Genomic DNA, 19,584 nt, shown 5'->3' on the forward strand with positions numbered 1-19,584 from the left:
GTTAAGCATCCAACTTTGACTCAGGTCATGATCTCATGGTTCCTGAGTTCGAGCCCCACATGGGGTTCTCGGCTGTTAGCACAGAGCTTGCTTCAGATCCTCTGTTCTCCCCTCTCTCTCTGCCCCTCCCTCACTTGCATGTGCTGGTGCTGTCTTTCTCTCTCAAAAATAAACATTAAAACAGTTTTTCAAGTGACTTTCAAGAAAAAATGAGTATATATGTGTCCAACCAAAAGACATATGTGATTGTTCATAGAAGTTTTATTTATATAGTCAAAATGTGGGAAAAAATTAAATTTCCACCAACAGTAGAAAAGATATATTTTGGTATATTTATGAAATAAAATACTATACAACAATAACAAAGAACAGACTATTTCTAGATGTAAGCATATGATGAATCTCACAGATATAACAGTGAGTGGAAGAAGCCAGGAACAAATGAGTGTATCCTGTATGAATTCAATTACATAAATTTCAAGAACAGGTAAAGCTAACTTATGATGATGATAAAGGTCAGATTAGTGGATATGTTTGTGGAAGGGGCATATTATACATCTATTCCTGTGTAAAAAAATACCTGAAATCTTAATGCTGTGAAACAACAAAAATGGTTACTATATCAGAAAAATATCTGTGGGTCAAGGACTTAGGAGTAGCTTATCAGGGTAGTTCTGGTTCAGGGTCTCTCCTCTTATGAGTTTGTAGTCAAGATGTCAACCAACTTGCGGTCATCTGAATGTTATCTTTTAATACCATTTTTACAAAAAAACACAACGGTTTGGAGGCACTTGGCTGGGTTAGTCGCTGGAATGTGTGACTCTTGATCTCAGGGTTGTGTGAGTTTGAGCCCCACTTTTGGCATAAAGATTACTTAAATTAAAAAAAAGCAGTGGTCTTCCTACATATGTTGCTAGACTGGAAGGTCTGTCTTACTGTTTTGGTGCACTTGGCACAGTCTGGCACAGAGTAGATTCCCTATATCAATGTAGCCTTTTTGGTTGCAAGTGAAAGAAAACCCAAATCAAACTGTTTTTTTTTTTAAATTTTTTTTCAACGTTTATTTATTTTTTTGGGGACAGAGAGAGACAGATCATGAACGGGGAAGGGGCAGAGAGAGAGGGAGACACAGAATCGGAAACAGGCTCCAGGCTCTGAGCCATCAGCCCAGAGCCTGACGCGGGGCTCGAACTCACGGACCGCGAGATCGTGACCTGGCTGAAGTTGGACGCTTAACCGACTGCGCCACCCAGGCGCCCCCAAATCAAACTGTTTTAAACCACAAGAGGCATTAATTTGCTCAGTGTGCTGGTTAAATTTGTGTCAACTAGCCTGGGCCATGGGGTGCCTGGATATTTGGTCAAATGTTATTCGGAGTGTTTCTGTGAGAGTGTTCTTGGATGAAACTAACCTTTAAATTGGTAGACTCAGTAAAGCAGATTGCCCTCTAATGTGAGTGGGCCTCATCCAATCAATTGAAGGCCTGAATGAAGCAAAAAGAGTGACCCGCCCCCAAGTAAGAGAGAATTCTTTCTTTCCTCACTAATTCCAACAGGGACATTAGCTTGTTTCCTGCCTTTGGACTAAAAGTGAAACAGGGTTTTTTTTCTGGGCCTTGAGCCTGTCACCCTTTGACAGGAATTACACCATCAACCCTCCTGGTTCTCAGGCCTTCAGACTTAGACTAGAACTAAAACATTCCTCTCCTGGGTCTCCAGATTGCCAATCATCCTGCAGATCTTAGGACTTGTCTTCCTCTATAATGGCATGAGCCAATTCCTTATAATAAATCTCTTTGGTTCCTACTTGCTCTGTTTCTCAAGAGAACCCTGACCAATATATTCAGTAAATGAAAAATTCTGAGGTCAGTTTGGCTTTAGGTGAGGATTGAGTCCAAAATAAAAATTTCACTGAAGACAAATTTCTCTGTCTCTCTCTCACTTCTTGGTGTTGCCTTCAAATTCAAGCTCCTGTGGTGTTCCCCAGAGCTCCAAACTTTTTCCTAATGAAATCAAAATGACTGCAGATGCTTCCTACTTTCATATCATGCCTTGAAGGAAAAAGAAAGCACGTCTTTGGTAGCTCCTACACCTGAGACCTGAGAGTCACTCTTTCTCATGTTGGGCCAAATTGAGTCAAATACTTATTCCTGAACCAAACACTATGAGCAGGTGGATAGACAGTATTGATTGGCCCATGCCTGTCGAGAACTATCCCTGGAGCTATATTCTTGTGTATCAGAAAGGGGCAAGGACTTACATTAGGAAAATGAAAGCTTTACTAGATCTCTTAGCTTAGTTTCATTAAGGCAGAATTTATCACTTGACTATCCTAGCTGCAGGAGAGCTTGGGTAATTTAGTATGTTTAGCTGGGTTCTAATAGGAGGAAGGATAAATACATTTTAGGTGGACAGCTAGCAGTGTCTTTTATACTAACAATAAAGAGTGGGATTACCATAATTGGTTTAGACAAAGCATAGTTCATCCCTTAGGTTTGGGTAGGGTTCCACCTTCTCTGAGCATTTTTGCTCTTCTGGCAGGTTAGATTTTCCAAATGTCTCCTTAAATGTGACTGATACTTTTACATCAAGGAAGAAATGAGGTCCATGTTCCCTTTCTGAAATCTGGGTGGGCCTATCTATGTATGATTCAGGTGGGAAATGATATTTGTGATTTGCATGACTAAGTTAGAAAAGGTGATACAGCTTCTGCCTAGCTCTTGATCTCTTGAGAGATGTGCTTTTTGAAGTACTGAGTCCTATATAAGAAGTCTGGCTACCCTGAAGTAAGCGTGTTTGAGAGATAATGGTGGGGGGACCACATAGATATAGAAAGAGATTCTCTCTTTCTCTTTTCTTTCTTTCTTTTTTTAATTTAATTTCGTCTTAAATTTATTTTTGAAGGAGAGAGAAAGAGCATGAGCGGGGGAGGAGCAGAGAGAGAGGGAGACACAGAATTCGAAGCAGGCTCCAGGCTCTAAGCTGTCAGCACAGAGCCCGTCGCGGGGCTCGACCTCACAAACTGTGAGATCATGACCTGAGTCGAAGTCGGAAGTCGGATACTCAACCGACTGAGCCACCCAGGTGCCCCTCTTTTCTTTCTTTCTTTCTTTTGTTTTTTGAGAGAGAAGATAGAGCATGGGTGGGAGATGGGTCTAGGGAGGCAGAGAGAGAGAATCTTAAGCAGGCTGTACACCCAGCACAGAGCTTGATGCGGGGCTTGATCTCATGATGAGATCATGACCTGAGCCAAAATGAAGAATCCTATGCTTAACCAACTAAGCCACCCAGGTGCCTCGAAATAGAAAGGGATTTTTGAAAGGCTCTACCATGTAAGACCCCAGTTTTTCTAATATTCCCAGTCCAGGCATCAAACATGTGACTGAAGGAGCTTTGGAGATGACCTCAGCTGACTGCAACATTATGAGAGACTCTAAGCTAGAACTTCCCAGCCAAGCCACTTCCAAATTCCTGAGCCATAGAAAACATGAGAGAGAATAAAGGATTATTTTAGAGTAATTTATAATGTTTATTTCTTTTTGAAGGAGAGAAAGACAGAGCATGACTGGGGGAGGGGCAGAGAGAGAGGGAGACACCGAATCTGAAATAGGCTTCAGGCTCTGAGCTGTCAGCACAGAGCCCAACATGGGGCTCAAACTCATGAGCCATGAGATCATGACTTGAGCCAAAGCCCGACTCTTAACTGACTGAGCCACCCAGGTGCTCCTGTTTTGGAGTAGTTTATAGACAGCAATAGATAACTAATACACCTCTCCAAACTATGAGATTCTACAAACTAAGGATGAAGGAGAGAATGTCTATTGGGTAGGCAAACAGTAGCATTTGCCCCTCTCATAAGTAAAAATGTGTTAAAACAATAATTCTATGTCTATAAAAATAAAAATACAAGACTATTTTTCAAAGCATTATTTACAATAATGAAAAGTTGGAGACAACTTAAATGTCCAATAAGAAGATGTTTAAATAAATTATGATTCTTGCATACTTTAAAATGGCTATAAACTCTAAAAAATAAAGTTTTGGAGAATATTCAATGTCATGACCACATGTTCTTGATATAATAATGTTGAGGTGAAAATAGCAGGAATAAAAATTGAACACTATACTTTAAAAGGGTAAATTTTATGGTGTGTAAATTATCTCAGTAAAAAATTTGTGTGAGAAAAAAATGAACACACACATAAAAATATATATGGGCAGAGAAAAGCCTGAAAGGTAATATATTAAAATGTTATTAGTAGCTATCTCTGGGAGCTGAAATTTTACATAATTTTTAATAACCTTCTTTGTAGCTTTCTCACAGAGTAGAAGGTTGAAGTGCAATAAAAAAGTGAGAACACTGGAAAAATGTGAAGCTGAAAATGATTTAAATCCATACTGAATTTTTAAAAAATTGGTGAATAAAGGAAAAGATCGGGATAAGATAGTTCTATTTTTTATTTTTTGAAGAGCCTCCCTCCTGTTTTCCATAATGCCTGTTCCAATTTACATTTCCAACAGGGAATAAAGATTCACTTTTCTCCACATCCTTGCCAACACTTACTATTTTTTGACTTTTTGATAATAACCATCCTAACAGATGTGAAGTGATATTTCAACGTGGTTTTGATTTGCATTTCCCTGATGATTAGTGATGTTGAGTGCCTTTCCATATACCTGTTGTCCGCTTAGATATCTTCTTTGGATAATGCAATCCCACTTCTGGTTATAAATCCAAAAGATATGAAATCTACATGTTGAAGAGATATTTGTACTCCAATTTTTTTAAAAAGTAAAAAAAAAAAAAAAAAGAAAAAGAAAAGAAAGAAGGGTGATTACCAGGGGGGTGGAGGGTAGTGGGAGAAATGGGGAGATGTTTGTCAAGGGTACAAACTTCCAGTTATAAAATGAGTAAGTTTTAGAGACCTAACATACAGCATGATAACTATAGTATAACTATAGTTAATAATAATGTATTGTATATTTCTAAAGGGTAGATTTTAAGTATTCTCACAAGAAAAAATGGTAACTATGTGAATGTGTGAAATAGCTTGATTGTAGTAATCATTTCACAGTATGAATATATATCAAAACACTACATTGTATAGCATATATGTGTGTGTGTGTGTGTGTGTGTGTGTGTGTGTGTGTGTATGTTTTGTTAATTATACCTCAATAAAGTTAAGGGTAACAAAGAAGAAAAGAGAAGAGCCCTGCTGTTTTCAAAGTGATGGGGGAAGTGGTTGTGGTTTTGGGTGGGGGTGGAGTGTGGTGTACATGTAGCATTTGGGGAAGAAAGGAAGAACTACTGATTGAGCCACTGTGTGGTTCTGATGTGGGGACAGTGTGGGGAAGAGGTTGGTGAGATGGTATAAACAGAGAAGGTACATCTGTGTGAGTTGGGGGATGCAGTGTGTGCGTGTAAATTGTAGATTTACCAAAGCGGGCGTGAAGTATACTAGAGAGTATTGAGAAGGTATAAGCCAATCCTCATGCCCATAACTGACATAGAACAGTCTGAAAACTAATTAGGAGAGCATAGAAACTAAACTAAACAACTAAATACAGAAGACTTAGATTTTATACCCAGCTCTCTCCCTAATTAAAATTTCCACATATTGTATTCATACTGACAGTTGCTACTATGTCTCAATTTCCCAGTCTGTGTAATAAAAGAGAGCTGTACTTCCTGTTTTTCACGTAACCTGGAGAACTGCTACGGACTTAGAAGAATTTAAAGCTTCCCATGCCATGGGGCACTGTGTGAAATAATTGCCATCATCAAAAACTCTTCCTCTGGGGCACCAGGATGGCTCAGTCAGTTAAGCGTCCGAGTCTTGATTTCAGCTCAGGTCATGATCTCACAATTCGTGAGTTCAAGCCTCGTGTCCAGCTCTGCACTGTGTGAAGCCTGCTTATGATTCTCTGTCACCCTGTCTCTGCCTCTCCCCCACCCTCTCTTTCAAGATAAATAAATAAACATTAAAAATAAAACTCTTCCTCAATTATTTTTTACCGAGAAATGCTAAATTTTTACATATCTTACAATGTACCCTGTCATTAGTGGCCTTCAGACTAATTATATGGCAGAGCGATGTTGAGCCAGCTGCAACCACGAGCAAATGTCACACAGTCCTTAACCTCTGCAGGTTATAATCTTGTGGAAATTTATCTTTTCATTCTTATCTTTGAGCCATGTGAACATTCACTTTAGTCTGATGACATAGTCCCCCTCATCCAAAGCTTCAACTTGGGGGCTTTCAGTGATCTACAGTCCACCGTGGCCCCGAAGCAGCTGCTCTTCCTTCTGACAGACATCAGAAGGGCAGTAGCAGCCTACACTTCATCACAGCGCCTATGCCCTTCACCTCATTTGTCCCATCATGCAGGCATTTTATCATCTTAGAGCATCACAAGAAGAAAGGTGAATATCGCATGGCAAGATATTTTGAGAGAAAGACCATAGTCTCCAACTTTTATTATAGTATATTGTTGTAATTGTCCTCTTTTATTATTAGTTATTGTTGTTAATCTCGTACTGTGCTTAATTTATAAATCAAACTTTATCATAGGAAAAAAAAACAGTGTATATACGGTTCAATACCATCTGCAGTTTCAGGTATCCACTGAGGGTCTTAGAATGTACTCTCCTGTGCATAAGGGTAGCTACTATAATTTAATCATGTCCCAGAACATGCTGCCACCTCTAGGTGCCTTCCTAACCAAACATTCTTCCTTTGCAGCTACATTGATTTCACTGTCCCATAAACTCTTTTTTATCCTTAGGTCCTTATCGTGATCTCTTCCTGCTTGGTACATGACAACATGGTCTTCACCACATTATTTGTGACTTAGTTTCTTAGTCTAGTGTAGGCTGTGAATTGACCTTTGTTAATGTTTTTCTTGTGCTGACTTTGTGCTAAGCCCTTTCCATTAAAAAAGGTCCAAAAGATTACTATCCCTATTTTAGAGATGAGAAAACCAAAGCTTTGTAACTTTTTGTAACTTGCCATGTGTCAAATTGGAACAGTGTGGCTAAGTGCCCAGCTATAAATCTGGGGTTCTATTACTGTGGAGAAAGAGCAGAACAAGTATGGGGGACATTTAGCAGTCTCTGTAATAGGAGAGAAATGTAAAGTGGTCATGTAATAAAAGGGCAATTGTGATAAGTTTTAAGAAGGAAAAAGGGTTTGTATAAATAGTTCATGCCAGGGTTTTGTGGTGGGAAGTCATATAGAAAGGACTAGTAGACCTTGGGGGTGCCTGGGTGGCTCAGTCGGTTGAGCGTCCTACTTCGGCTCAGGTCATGATCTCACAGTTCATGGGTTCGAGCCCTGTGTTGGGCTCTGTGCTGACAGTTCAGAGCCTGGAGCCTGCTTCAGATTCTGTGTCTCCCTCTCTCTCAGCCCCTCCCCTGCTCACATTCTGTCTGTCTGTCTGTCTCTCTCTCTCTCAAAAATAAATAAACATTAAAAAAAAAAAAGAAGTAGACCTTGAAGGTAGGTGCATTAGTATTCTATTGCTACGTAACAAGTTACCTCACAACACTCATGTTCATCTCACAATTATAAAGGTCAGATGTTTGTCCTTCATGGTGTGGCTGGGTTCAGTGTTCATTATCATATTCTGAAATCAAGGTATCCAATGGACTCAGTTCTCATCTGGGGGCTCTGTGGGAAAATCTGTTTCCGAGATCATTCTTCTCCTCCTCCTCCTCCTCCTCCTCCTTCTCCAGAGAGAGAAAGAACATGAGCACGTTAACAGGGCAGGGGCAGAGAGAGAGAGAGAGAGAGAAAGAGAGAGAGAGAGAATCTTAATCTTAAGCAAGCTCCACACTGGGTGTGGAGGAGGGGCTCAATCCCATGAGCCTGGGATCACACCCTGAGCTGAAGTCAACACTTGGATGCTCAACCAGCTGAGCCACCCAGGCACTCCCCCAAGATCATTCTACCTGTCAGAATTTAGTTCCTTGTAGCTGTGGGAATGAGGTCTATATTTCCCTGTTGTCAGCCAGGGTCTACTTGCAGTTCCTAGATGCAGCCTGCATTCCTTGACATGTGACCTCCTGCATCTTTAATCTATCCACAGCTTGTTAAATCCTTCCTGTGGTTCTAATCTTTAACTTCCTCATGACCAGCTGAAGAAAACTCTTTGCTTTAAAGGGGCTAATATGGGCACCTGGGAGGATCAGTTGGTTAAGCGTCCAACTCTTTTTTTTTTAAATGTTTATTTATTTTCGAGACAGAGAGAGACAGAACATGAATGGGGGAGGAGCAGAGAGAAAGAGGGAGACACAGAATCCGAAGCAGGCTCCAGGCTCTGAGTTGTCAGCACAGAGCCCGACGCGGGGCTCGAACTCATGGACCGAGAGATCATGACCTGAGCTGAAGTCAGATGCTTAACTGACTGAGCCACCCAGGTGCCCCAAGCGTCCAACTCTTGATTTCAGCTCAGGTCATGATCATGGTTCGTGGGATCAAGCCCCAAATCAGGCTCTGCACTGACAGAGCAGAACCTGCTTGGCATTCTCTCTCTTTCCCTCTCTCTCTGCCCCTCCCCTTCTCGTGTTCTCTCTCTCTCTCTCAAAATAAATAAATAAACTTAGAAAAAAAGGACTGATGTGATTAGGCCAGACTTGCCTGGATAATCTCCTTATTTTAAGGTCAACTGTGCTATATAACATCACCATGTAGATAAAATCCATTACATTTGCAGTTCTGAGGATTATACCAGGGATAGGAAATCTAGGCAGACATCTTAGAATTTTACCTACCACAGTAGATAAGACTTAGACAACCAGAGAGAGGTTTTAGTTGGAAAAGAAATATAGGCAAAAGCTGAAAAGAAAAATTCCACCAGCAATTTTGTGACTGTTATGACTGCTCCAATCATAGTAACAGCTCCCTTTTCCTGAGGGTCTCCTAGGTGCTTTACACAAATTCATTTAACAATCCTTACATCAGCTCTGTAAGGGTGGTATCATTCTACTTTTACAAAGACAGAAATTCAGGGAGAGAGAAGAAAAGCTACTTGTCAGAGTTCTATCCCAATCAAATTGTGAAGCTGGGATTATGGCTTGAACTCTAGATGACTCCAGCTTTGTGCTCTTTGCACTATTTAACCCACCTTTCTGTGGGTCTGGATGAGGAAGGGGAAGGCAAGGAGGTTGGTCTGAACACAGACTGTGGAGGACGTTGACGTTAACATAGGTTAAAAGTTGCCATGGAAGATTTTGGATGGTGTGCATGAGTGTGGGGGAGGAGGTGGACAGACGTGGACACGGATGTGGATGGAGGGGAGCATGTGGCTTGGACATCCCATGTGGTATTTTAGGGAGGTTAAATATGGTTAGTCTGGAGTAGCCTGGAGTATAAAATTGGAGGCAGGGATGATATAGTTAGAAGTCTATTGCATGATTAAGTCTCTGAGTCTTGCTGCTGATTTGCAGGAAATACATGGGCCAGAAGAAAGTGTTAAACTACACTTAAGTATATAATTATTAAAGTGGGGGCAGAGTAAGGATTACAGAAAAAAGATCATATGTAATTCCATTGCCCATATATTACTATTACTATGTGAGATAATAAGCAGAGAAAACAGCTTTGGTAGCTGTGGTAGACTAGACAAAAATGTTATTAGTTTTGTAGAGAGGATCCATCAGGCAAGGGAGTTCCTGCGAGCTGTTTAGTAATTAAGAGTTAGTCATGGTCAGACTAACATGGTTACTATCTGTGTAACTAGGGTCAGGTTCACAGGCCGGGGTGGTTGCACAGGGCCCTGCACTCATAAGAGCTTCACATTTGAGGTGTAATGCTCGTGGGTTATTGTCTTAATTTTTATAGTTTTATCTTTGAGGGGCCTCTGGGTGGCTCAGTCAGTTAAGAGTCTGACTTCGGCTCAGGTCATGATCTCATGGTTCATGAATTCAAGCCCCATATTGGTTGTCAGCGCAGAGCCTGCTTCTGATCCTCTTTCCTCTTCTTTTTCTGCCCCTCCCCCACTTGTTCTCTCTTTCTTTCTCTCTCTTTCTCAAAAAAAATAAAAAATAAAAAAAAAAACCCAACTTTATCTTTGAGTTTGTGTTTTAGAAGTCCAATGAGACAATGGAGCACACATCGGGGGTTTGGAATCTTTTGCATGGTCCTGTCTCTCACCACCTCCTGTGGATGGGTTTTAGGCAGCCTGCTCCCCCAGCCTCTTGGTCCCCTGCCCCCACTGACCTTTTCTTCCCCACTCCTGTCCAGTGACCACAGCTGGTTTCTGTTCTGCCTTAGGCAGGATTCCATGTGGGCCCCCCATAGCATCTAGGGGTGAGGGATTATGGTGGCCATTCCCAACTCAAGCTATCAGGGCCACAGCATGTTTGAGAGCTGTTAGGTGGCCATGGGTCTCTTTCCCTCCCTTGATCCAGTTACTTAGTGAGTCTCAGTGTTGAGGTAAAGATGTCTTTTGAGGTCACCCATCTGCTGAGGGTTGTGGAGGAAGGCCTATTGGAAGGGAAGATGCCTGGCTTGGTTTCCTTACCTTTAGCCGGTCCTAGGTGAAACTTTAGATGAACGACAGAGCTTCAGTTTCCTTATCTGTAAAATGGGGGAGAATAAAGTAGTATAAACTGCATATACCTCAGTTTGAATAAGTGTTTACACAGTGCCTAGAACTTATAAAGTATAAATAAATGTTAGCTTAAAATAGATATAGAATTCTGTTACCTATAAGGATATGGAAGTAGTAGCCAAACAGTGACGATATTATGAGAAGAAAAAAATGCAGGATTTGGCAACATGCAGAGTAGAAATAGGGGATATATATTACCAGACAAAAATAGCTTCAAAAATTGCACAGGAAAACACACATAGTTTAGCCTCTTGGAAAATGTGGGACCTTGAGAAATAATTTCATTTGACTTGAGGAATGTCAGCTTGGTGGTATTAGTGAAAGTGTTACCTTGGAATGGGAAAGTTTGGGTGAAAGAGAATCAGAGACATATTCACAAGATGTCTTTAATATAAAGTGTGCTGTGAGAGGAATAGGTAATTTGGTTGTATCAAAATGTAAAACTTTTGATAAAACTTTTTCATTTTTACTTCCTTTCTAGGTTTCTGTCCTAGATATTTACACACGTGCACAACACAATGCTGGTCATGCAGAATTGTTTTTTGATACTGACAAACAGAATTTAATCTAAATGTCCACTAGTAGGAAATTGGTTATATAAATTGTTTGATTTAATGCAATGGAATACCATGCAGCCATTAAAAAAGAATGAAGTTAGACCTATATGTATCAATGATGAAAGATAACCAGGGGATTTTAATTAGGGGGAAAAATATCAAATTCCAGGAAAATGTTTAATCCCACTTACTTAGAAAAATATACATGTACAAGAAAATGAATACCCAAAAGTCTAGAAGGCTACACATTAAACTATTAACAGTGAAAATCTCTGAGGAAGGGAGTGGGTGGAGTGTGTGTGTGAATGAATGGGACACTCATGTTACATGTGCATTCCTGTTATATGAATGTTTTACCAAAAATATTTCCACGTATTACTGAGAGGAAATGGAAAGAGTATTTTGAGGGAATTGTGCGAAGGGAAAAGTTGAGGAGGGGGCGGGGAGACCCTGATCTCTTGAGACTCCAGAGCCGCGGGAGGTGAGGAGACCCCGCCCCGCTGAGGTGATTCTGCAGAGGGGCGGAGCTCTGCAGAGCCCTGGCGGGAGGTGGCTCCTGGGGGCGGGGCTGCTGATTCCAGCCGCACGCTCCGCTCCCACCATGCCCTTATAAGGAGCGCCCCGCGTTAGGGCTCCGGAATCCGGTCGCAATCCCTGCGGCGCAGCCCCAATCCCAGGCCCCTCCCTTGGGAATGGGGGCGGGGCGGGTTCTTGGCGGCGCGGTAGCGAGGGCGGAGCATCTTGAAGTGGGACCAATAGGAGTGGCGGACCCGGTCTGAATGGTGCTGCCATTGGGCGCGGCTACATGAGAGGGCGGGGCGCCCGCGGGGCTGGTTACGCCGAGGGAAGCCCCGACTCCGTAGTTGCTGCTCGCAGTCGGTCTCTTTGCCGGTTCCCGGCCCAGCCGTTCCCAATTCTCTGTAGCCAGCGGTTCGCCGCCTCCTGCTTGCCGCCGCGATGCCGGTGTTTCATACGCGCACGATCGAGAGCATTTTGGAGCCGGTGGCGCAGCAAATCTCCCACCTGGTGATCATGCACGAGGAAGGCGAGGTGGACGGCAAAGCCATCCCTGACCTCACCGCGCCGGTGGCCGCTGTGCAGGCGGCAGTCAGCAACCTTGTCCGGGTGAGCGCGCTAGGCCTGGAGTGGGGAGCGGGGTGAGGAGACATTCCAATGGCTCCCCTTTGCCGGCTTGCTGCCTGTGGCTTTGCGCGTGGGTTCTGCAGCCAGATGGCCGTGGGTTCTAATCCCAATCCCCCCACTCTGTGACCTTGAGCGAGCCCCTATGCTTCTCTGGGCCTCAGTTTCTTCATCCATAAAATGGGGGCAATCATAATAATGCCTGCCTTGCGGGTTTGTTGTGAAGATTCAGCGAGGTGGTATTTGTAAAGTGCCTAGCGCAGCTTGTGACCCACAGTAGGCGCTCAGTAAAGGATAGTTGTTAGGGTGTCTGATGGCCCCTTTCACTCAGCAGGCTGTCGCCCCTCGCGTTGACAGTCTTGCTCTCAGTTCCTTCTTAGGCCTCCCCAGTCTGGCCTATGTGCGGGCGCGCTCCCCTGCCTTTCCTTCGAGGGATTCTTATTTGAGCGGCCTTGTTCACCTTTCTAATACTTTTGCCCCTCACCCGGAGACCTCCCTTACCTACCACTCTTCCCCCTCGCGCTCCCCGAGTCGGGCTCTTTTGTCTACTTGCCTTACTTGCCACTCGTCTCTCGGTCTCCTCCTTCCTTCCTAGGCATTTCTACTTCTGCTCACACCTCTGGCACTCTCAAACACCGGGTAATTTCTTTATATTTCTTTATGCAATAATTCATGACCCCGAGTCCCTTTTCCACTTTTGCTTCACCCTGCGGCCTTTCATTTTATTCCCTCCCGTGGAGATTTCCACCTGGCTTTACCTGCTGTCAAACGGCTTCCTCCTTCTGGGGCCTTTCTAGACTTGGGGGCCCTCCTCCTCCGCCCCTCCTCCGGGCAGGAAGCAAGATGGAGTGTTGGGAGAGGCCTGTGGAATCTGGGATCTGCGGCCCCTGCCGGAGAGAGGCCCCTGCCGGAGAGGGGAACGGGGTGTCTCCTCCCCAACCCACAACTTTGCTGGGTGGCTGAGTGGCCCTGCAGACCTCTGTAGCCCACAGCTGTGACTAATAACAGAGGTGGTTCTTAGGGGAGGCGGAGCTCACTTCTGAAATGGGAAAAGAGGTGCTGTGACCAGCCTCCTAACACTTCCCTGACTAATATCACACTTCTTTCCCACCCTGGGTGGGTGACTCACTCAGACCCCTGCTGCCTCTAAGGGACAACTTTGGAAAAAGTTCATACTGTTCCCCCACTGAGCTGTGTAAATAGTGTATGTCAGGGTAGTTGGCAGCTTGGGAGGCGAGTGTGGGTCTGGGTGGGGCTTGGTTTACTTGTCTGATTAGAGCACTGTAATGCACTAGTGGCACTTTAGCCGCTGAAAGTCTACCTCAGTCTTTAGGGGTCCTTCTCAGCCAGTTCAAGAGACTGATAATTAGGAAGGGGGGGGGACCCCACCGACTAAATTCCTCAATTTCGTTCTGTATAGATTTAGTAAGAATCTATTCAGTAAGAATGCAGTATTCATTCAGAATATCTAGTTCTATATTGTTCTTGTTCTTTTTGTAACTAATTTTAATCTAAGACTCCAGAGTACATTCTTAAGTAGTGTTGTCTAACATGGCTGCATTCCAGACCTCCATTTTTCAACAAATAGGAAACAATGTAAAGAGACAGCGTAATAGTGTCCCCCCATGGAATACTTCAGGAAATGAAATCTTAAAACCACATGTTGCACTTGGAACAGAGCTAGTTTAGTCTAGGGGTTGATATCTGGTTAGGCTATTTAGAGAAAAGTTATTTATGAGCTTCATTGCATGAATTAATAAGAAGTGAATGCTGCCTAGGGAGCATTGTAATAAATCAGTGGTTCTCAGGTTGGGGTGTGCATCAGAATCACTAGAGGGGTTTTTAGGAATAAAGTTGTCCAGCTCCCATCTCAGACTTGACTGAGGAGCCTTTCATGGGGTAGTCTCAAGGCCTTTGTATTTTTCAGAAGCTTCATAGTTGGTTGTGATACACCCTTAGTTAGGAAACACTGCAAAGGTATCATGAGACAAATACAAAAGAAATAAGGCCAGTCATGAGCTGAAAAAAAAAAAAAAAAACATATAGTTGCATCCCAACACATACAAAGAAAGGGACTTGAGGTTGGTGGTACATCTGAATTAGCAAAGAGAAAGTTGGGAGGATTGTGCTGATAGTTAAAATGAACAAAGGTACTGGTAAGTCATTTCCAGGTTACAACAAGTATATTGTCTGGACTAGCTCAGGAAGTAAGTTGGAGAGAAATTAGAGACGAAGTCAGTGTATGACATATGGCAGTTAAACAGAAGGCCTTATCCAGTCATCTTATCCAAGATGAAAAAAGACAGTGGGAGGGAGGAGTGGATGAGAATAGTTTTTGAGGGAGACTGTATAGGTTGTGTTCTCTGGAGGCCAGGGGACCTACCCATTGCGTGGAATTCTCAGTGCCAACTGTGGCCCTTATATATATGCTACTGAGTGTTGTGATGAATTGTGTACATGTGTCAAGTTCTCAACTAGGTTGTGTCTGGAGAATAGGCCTCACAGGATGGCCCAATAAGTATTGCTGAAGGAAAGAAGGAACTGTAGGAGAGGAGATAAATTAGGAGAACTTTTAAGTTGGCTGGTCATGAAAAAATTGAGGACCTGGACTTTGAGTGTGGCAGCGAAAATGGAGAAGGAGTTAACTAGAAATATAGTAGAGGAAGAGTTAGTGGAACTTGATACTGGGCCCTCAGGTTTTGCTAGGAAAAAACGTTGTGTTACTATAAAATAATGAAACTGATTTTTGAACAAATATTGTGGAATCTATATAATTCAGGCTTCTTTCATTTACCTTGGGAAGTTATATCTTTATTCCAGTGCTTCTGTTTGAGAATTTCTCTCAGATTATTTACATATATGTGTCAAATTAGTCCAGAAAATTTTATCTGCGGTGGGCATTCCTTAGCCCTACTATTTTATGTGTCGTTCTTGAGTCCAAGTGCCTTTTGGACATTTCCACAATGAAAGTTTACCAGATGAAGATGAACTTCTTGATTGTTAAGCATAGTCACTCACTTATCAAACAGGTGTTTATTGAGACTCCCTTTTAATGTCAAAACAGTAAGTATGATTCTGGGCAGAATAAGTAGAATACTAGATTGAAAGTCCCAAGTGACACTAAGGAAGTGAAGTACTGTGAAAGTTCAGAGGAAGGTGAGGTTACTTTCGGTGGGAGAATCGGGAAGGCTTCAAGGAGGATGTAGCATTTGAGACAGCTGGAATTTGAACATTTAAACATGTGGTAAGAAAGCATCCTAAGTGGAAAGAATGACCCAAATAGAGGCATAGAATTATTGAGAATCTGAGGACCAAGTTTAGACTTAGGGCATCATTAAGGTGACTACTTTTGGAGGGGTAAGACTCATTTGGAGTTGTAATTTCAAGTATATTTGTTAAACAGAAGTAGTCTGGTCACTTTTTATACATATCTTATTGCAACTGAGTTATCATTTTTACTCCACACTTAGGGAGGGGTAAGATGGGAGTATTTATTTGCATGTCCTTTTTTTCAGGATCCTGAGGAGGACCATGTTTTAAAAACAGTTTTGTTGAGATGTAATTCACATACCATACAATTCCCCCATTTAAAGTGTACAATTAGGTGTTTTTTAATATATTGACAGAGTTGTGTAACCATCACTGCAATCTAATTTTAGAAAGTTTCTATCCCGTCAAAAAGAAACCTCGTACCCATCAGCAGTCACTCATTCTCTCGATCCCCCACTTTCTCAGGCCTAGACAACCACCAGTCTACTTTCTGTCTCTGTGGATTTGCCTATTTGGACATTTTGTGTTAACGGAATCATAAAATATATGGTCTTTTGTCTCTGACTTCTTTGACTTTGCATAATGTTTTCAAGGTTCATCCACAGTGTAGCATAGTAAGTATCAGAACTTCATTCCTTTTTGCTGCTGAATAATATTCCATTGTATAGAATAAGGCCATTTTAAACATAGAGAGTGATTCTAATGTAATAAAAAACAAAACAAGGAAGAGGTGCTGAGACAAAGAAGGGTGGGAAACGAAAAACAGGAGGGGTAAGAATTTCCAAGGGTGGGATTCAATGAGCAGTGTGAAACAGTCAGAAGTCTTAGACTGCCTGTTTTGTAGCATGGCATATAAATTTTTCTTTTTTTCCGACTGAAGTGGCCCATAGAAATCTGTCAGTCTTTGTGATCATATGGTCATGGTAGTTTTATTAATGGGACTTCAGACACTTTGCCTTCTCCATTGCATCTGAGGGCATGTGTTGTAACTCCTCCTTGGGCTCATGAAATATTTATTTTGGGAGTTTTTGTGGCCTTGACTTTTATGAGCCTCACCCATATATTATATCCTGTTGAGACCAGCTATGGTACAAATAGCAGGATTGTCTTTACTTTAAACTGATACATGGGAAAGGCCGTTCTGCTCTTAAAAAAAGATCAGCAATTAATTTTGTCATTTGTAAATTATCATTAACATCCGAAATTATTTTTGCTCTAATATTTTTTTTGGTTGATGTTAGATTTATTTCAGTTAAGATAAATAACGGGGGTGCCTAGCTGGCTCAGTTGGAAGAACATGCAACTCTTGATCTCAAGGTTGTGAGTTTGAGCCCCACATTAGGTGTAGAGATTACTTGAAAAAAACAAAATCTTAAAAAACAACAACAACAATGGTGATAGGCCTGTGGGTGATTTTTTTCCTCTTCATATTTTCCTGTATTTTCCAATTTTTAAAATGAGCATATAATTCCTATATTAAGGAAAAAATAAAGGGAATAATAACATTTGTGTAATCCTTCATAGTTAATAAAATACTTCCTTTTTTTTTTTAATGTTTATTTTTGAGAGAGAGTGAGTGGGGGAGTGGCAGAGAGAGGGGGAGACAGAGGCTCTGAAGTGGGCTCTGCGCTGACAACAGAGAGCCTGATGTGGGGCTCGAACTTACAAACTGCAAGATCATGACCTGAGCTGAAGTTGGACGCTTAACCGACTGAGCCACTCAGGTGCCCCAATAAAATACTTTCATATGCGGTATCATAGTAATCCATTAAGGTAGGTATTGCGATGGTCCTGGTTTTATAGATGAGGATACTATATAGATCAGAGAAATTAAGTAACCTGCCCACAGTGGCACAGCTAGTTAGTGGTATAGCTTGAACCCAAACTCTGTTTTTCTTCCTCTGTATCCTTTGCTTTCTCTACTCCACTATTCTGTGTCCACTTAGAGCAAAGTTGTTAAATATCAGTGGAAGTTTTCCACCTAGAGTCTGAAACAACGAGATTGCTGTTAGTCATAGAGTTTCCGTTTGTCCTGGGCCTGGCAAGGTTATCTGTTTAAAACCTTTTTTTGGCATGGCCTGCATGACGGGCCTATGTGAAAAGAATGATGTGAAGGTATGGTTCTGTTTCACAGTAACATTTGATTTTGCAGCATTTCTTTAAAAAAAAAAAAAGAGTAGATATAGATCAGCACAGAAGTATTTATGCCTGCAAAACAGATAAAGGCTTTTTATAGTATATATGCCTGCTCAGATTGAAAGCCTATTACAACTAATAGTATTTAAAGTAGTTTTGTAGGATTTCTGTATTTAAATAGTATTTGAAGTAGTTTGTGGACTCTTTGGGGAATCATGAACTTTCATTTGAAAAATGAAGGGGCGTCTGGGTGACCTAGTCAGTTAAGCGACTGACTCTTGATTTTGGCTCAGATCATGATGTCACAGTTCATGAGTCTGCACTGGGCATGGAGCCTGCTTAAGATTCTCTTTCCCTCTATTGCTCATACTTTCTCTCTCTCTTTCTGGAAAAAAAAAAAAAAAAGAAAAGAAAAATGAAAAACTATGGATCAAAAGAGATAAATGGATGGGACAGGTCGTGAACTTTGTTCCAATAATACTTAACATTTACTCATGTGATTGAGAGAACTGGAGAGTTTTGAAGATTATAATGTTTCTACAACTATGGTTTTAATTTTAATAGGGCCCCAATTTAAATATTTGTGTATCTACGTAGTAGAAAGTTGGGCCTTTTTTTTTTTTTTTTTAAGTTTATTTGTTTATTTTGAGGGAAAGAGAGAACATGAGCAGGGGAGGGGCAGAGAGAGAGAGAGAGAGAGAGAGAGAGAGAGAGAGAGAGAGAGAGAATCCCAAGCAGGTTCCACTGTCAGCGCAGAGACCCTTGCAGGCTCCATCTCACAAACCACGAGATTATGACCTGAGGCAAAATCAAGAGTCTGCCGCTTAACCGATTGAGCCACCCAGGTGCCCTGAAAGTTGGGTTTTTCTAAAGCTTTTGTATAAATAGCACTAGTATAACTCTAAGTGGACAGAATAAAGGTTAGAGTAAAAGTCCTATGGTATTAACCACAGTGTCTTAAGTTGGCTTCTCTTACAGACCAGGAATAAGGGCAGCATTAAGGCAACTACTTTAATGGGGATGGGACTTATTTGGATTTTAATATTTCTTGTATATTTGTTAAAAAAGTGGTTTCATCATTTTATATACTTATTTAATTATTAGCCACTTATACACATATAAAATGCTTATGCTTCATATGTATCAAAACTGAGAAGGTCATTTTTATTCCTGGTCTTCTCCTCCAGTTCAGCATGGCATGTGTATACTCTCCTGTGACATTCATCATACTTAGTCAATGTTTGTTTTCTCCACTAGATGATAGGTTCTCCAATGATAGGGACCATGTCTGTTGTGTTCATTACTTTATTTCTAGTGTCAAGCTGTGACCATAGGTGTGCAATATAATTTTCTTTTAACTAAGTGAACATGTACATAGCATTTCTTTCTTATGTGAAAAATATTGTAATAAAAATTTTGTGCAATGTATATTTTTCATCCCCAGCTTTGAAGCATCTGATGTAGCCAAATTTGAACAGTTGCAGTGAATTTATAGTGGGCTTTGTCTGAAACAAGTAGAATATGTATAAGAGGAAGGAACGAATGGCTAGCTGCCCATTGGTTGAGATAACAAAAGTGTTCAGGCTATTTTGGGTTGTGGTTCTCTGTTTCAGAGTCATTTCAAGTACGCAGGCCACTTATTAAATTCATAATGTGAGAACATGTTCCTAACTGAAAATGGCATTGGGATCTTACATTCTTTTTAAACTGCAATGTCTTTTTAAAATTTAACAATTTAGACCAGGTATTGATATATTATTTGGAGGCCTGCAGGTTACAGCATAGTATCATACTATGAGTCATGAATTCCTCTGTCTTTTCTCTCTACTTCAAACCAATTTGTGTTTCCCTGGATATAAATACAAATT

The 19,584-nt window shown here is 41.5% G+C and overlaps 1 protein-coding gene and 1 long non-coding RNA gene across 6 annotated transcripts in view; one reads left to right on the forward strand and one right to left on the reverse strand.

Annotated features, from left to right (window-relative positions):
- Positions 1 to 19,584, reverse strand: part of LOC147575987 (uncharacterized) — a 76,250-nt gene that overhangs the window by 21,262 nt on the left and 35,404 nt on the right. For both annotated transcript variants that reach the window (XR_015241646.1, XR_015241645.1), the window contains exon 3: positions 10,524 to 10,579. This is a non-coding gene — a long non-coding RNA (uncharacterized LOC147575987). The remainder of the gene's footprint in view (positions 1 to 10,523; positions 10,580 to 19,584) is intronic.
- Positions 12,012 to 19,584, forward strand: part of VCL (vinculin) — a 112,229-nt gene continuing 104,656 nt past the window's right edge. For 2 of the 4 annotated variants that reach the window (XM_086680032.1, XM_025918234.2), the window contains exon 1: positions 12,012 to 12,295. In XM_086680032.1, coding sequence (XP_086536158.1) covers positions 12,128 to 12,295 — 168 coding nt within the window. In that variant the 5' untranslated portion in view covers positions 12,012 to 12,127. The remainder of the gene's footprint in view (positions 12,296 to 19,584) is intronic. The other 2 variants (XM_086680033.1, XM_025918235.2) reach the window with 1 other exon arrangement.

This window comes from Puma concolor, chromosome D2 (genome assembly GCF_028749965.1).
Source record: "Puma concolor isolate L17-30 chromosome D2, mPumCon1.1.hap2, whole genome shotgun sequence".
Taxonomy (NCBI): domain Eukaryota; kingdom Metazoa; phylum Chordata; class Mammalia; order Carnivora; family Felidae; genus Puma; species Puma concolor.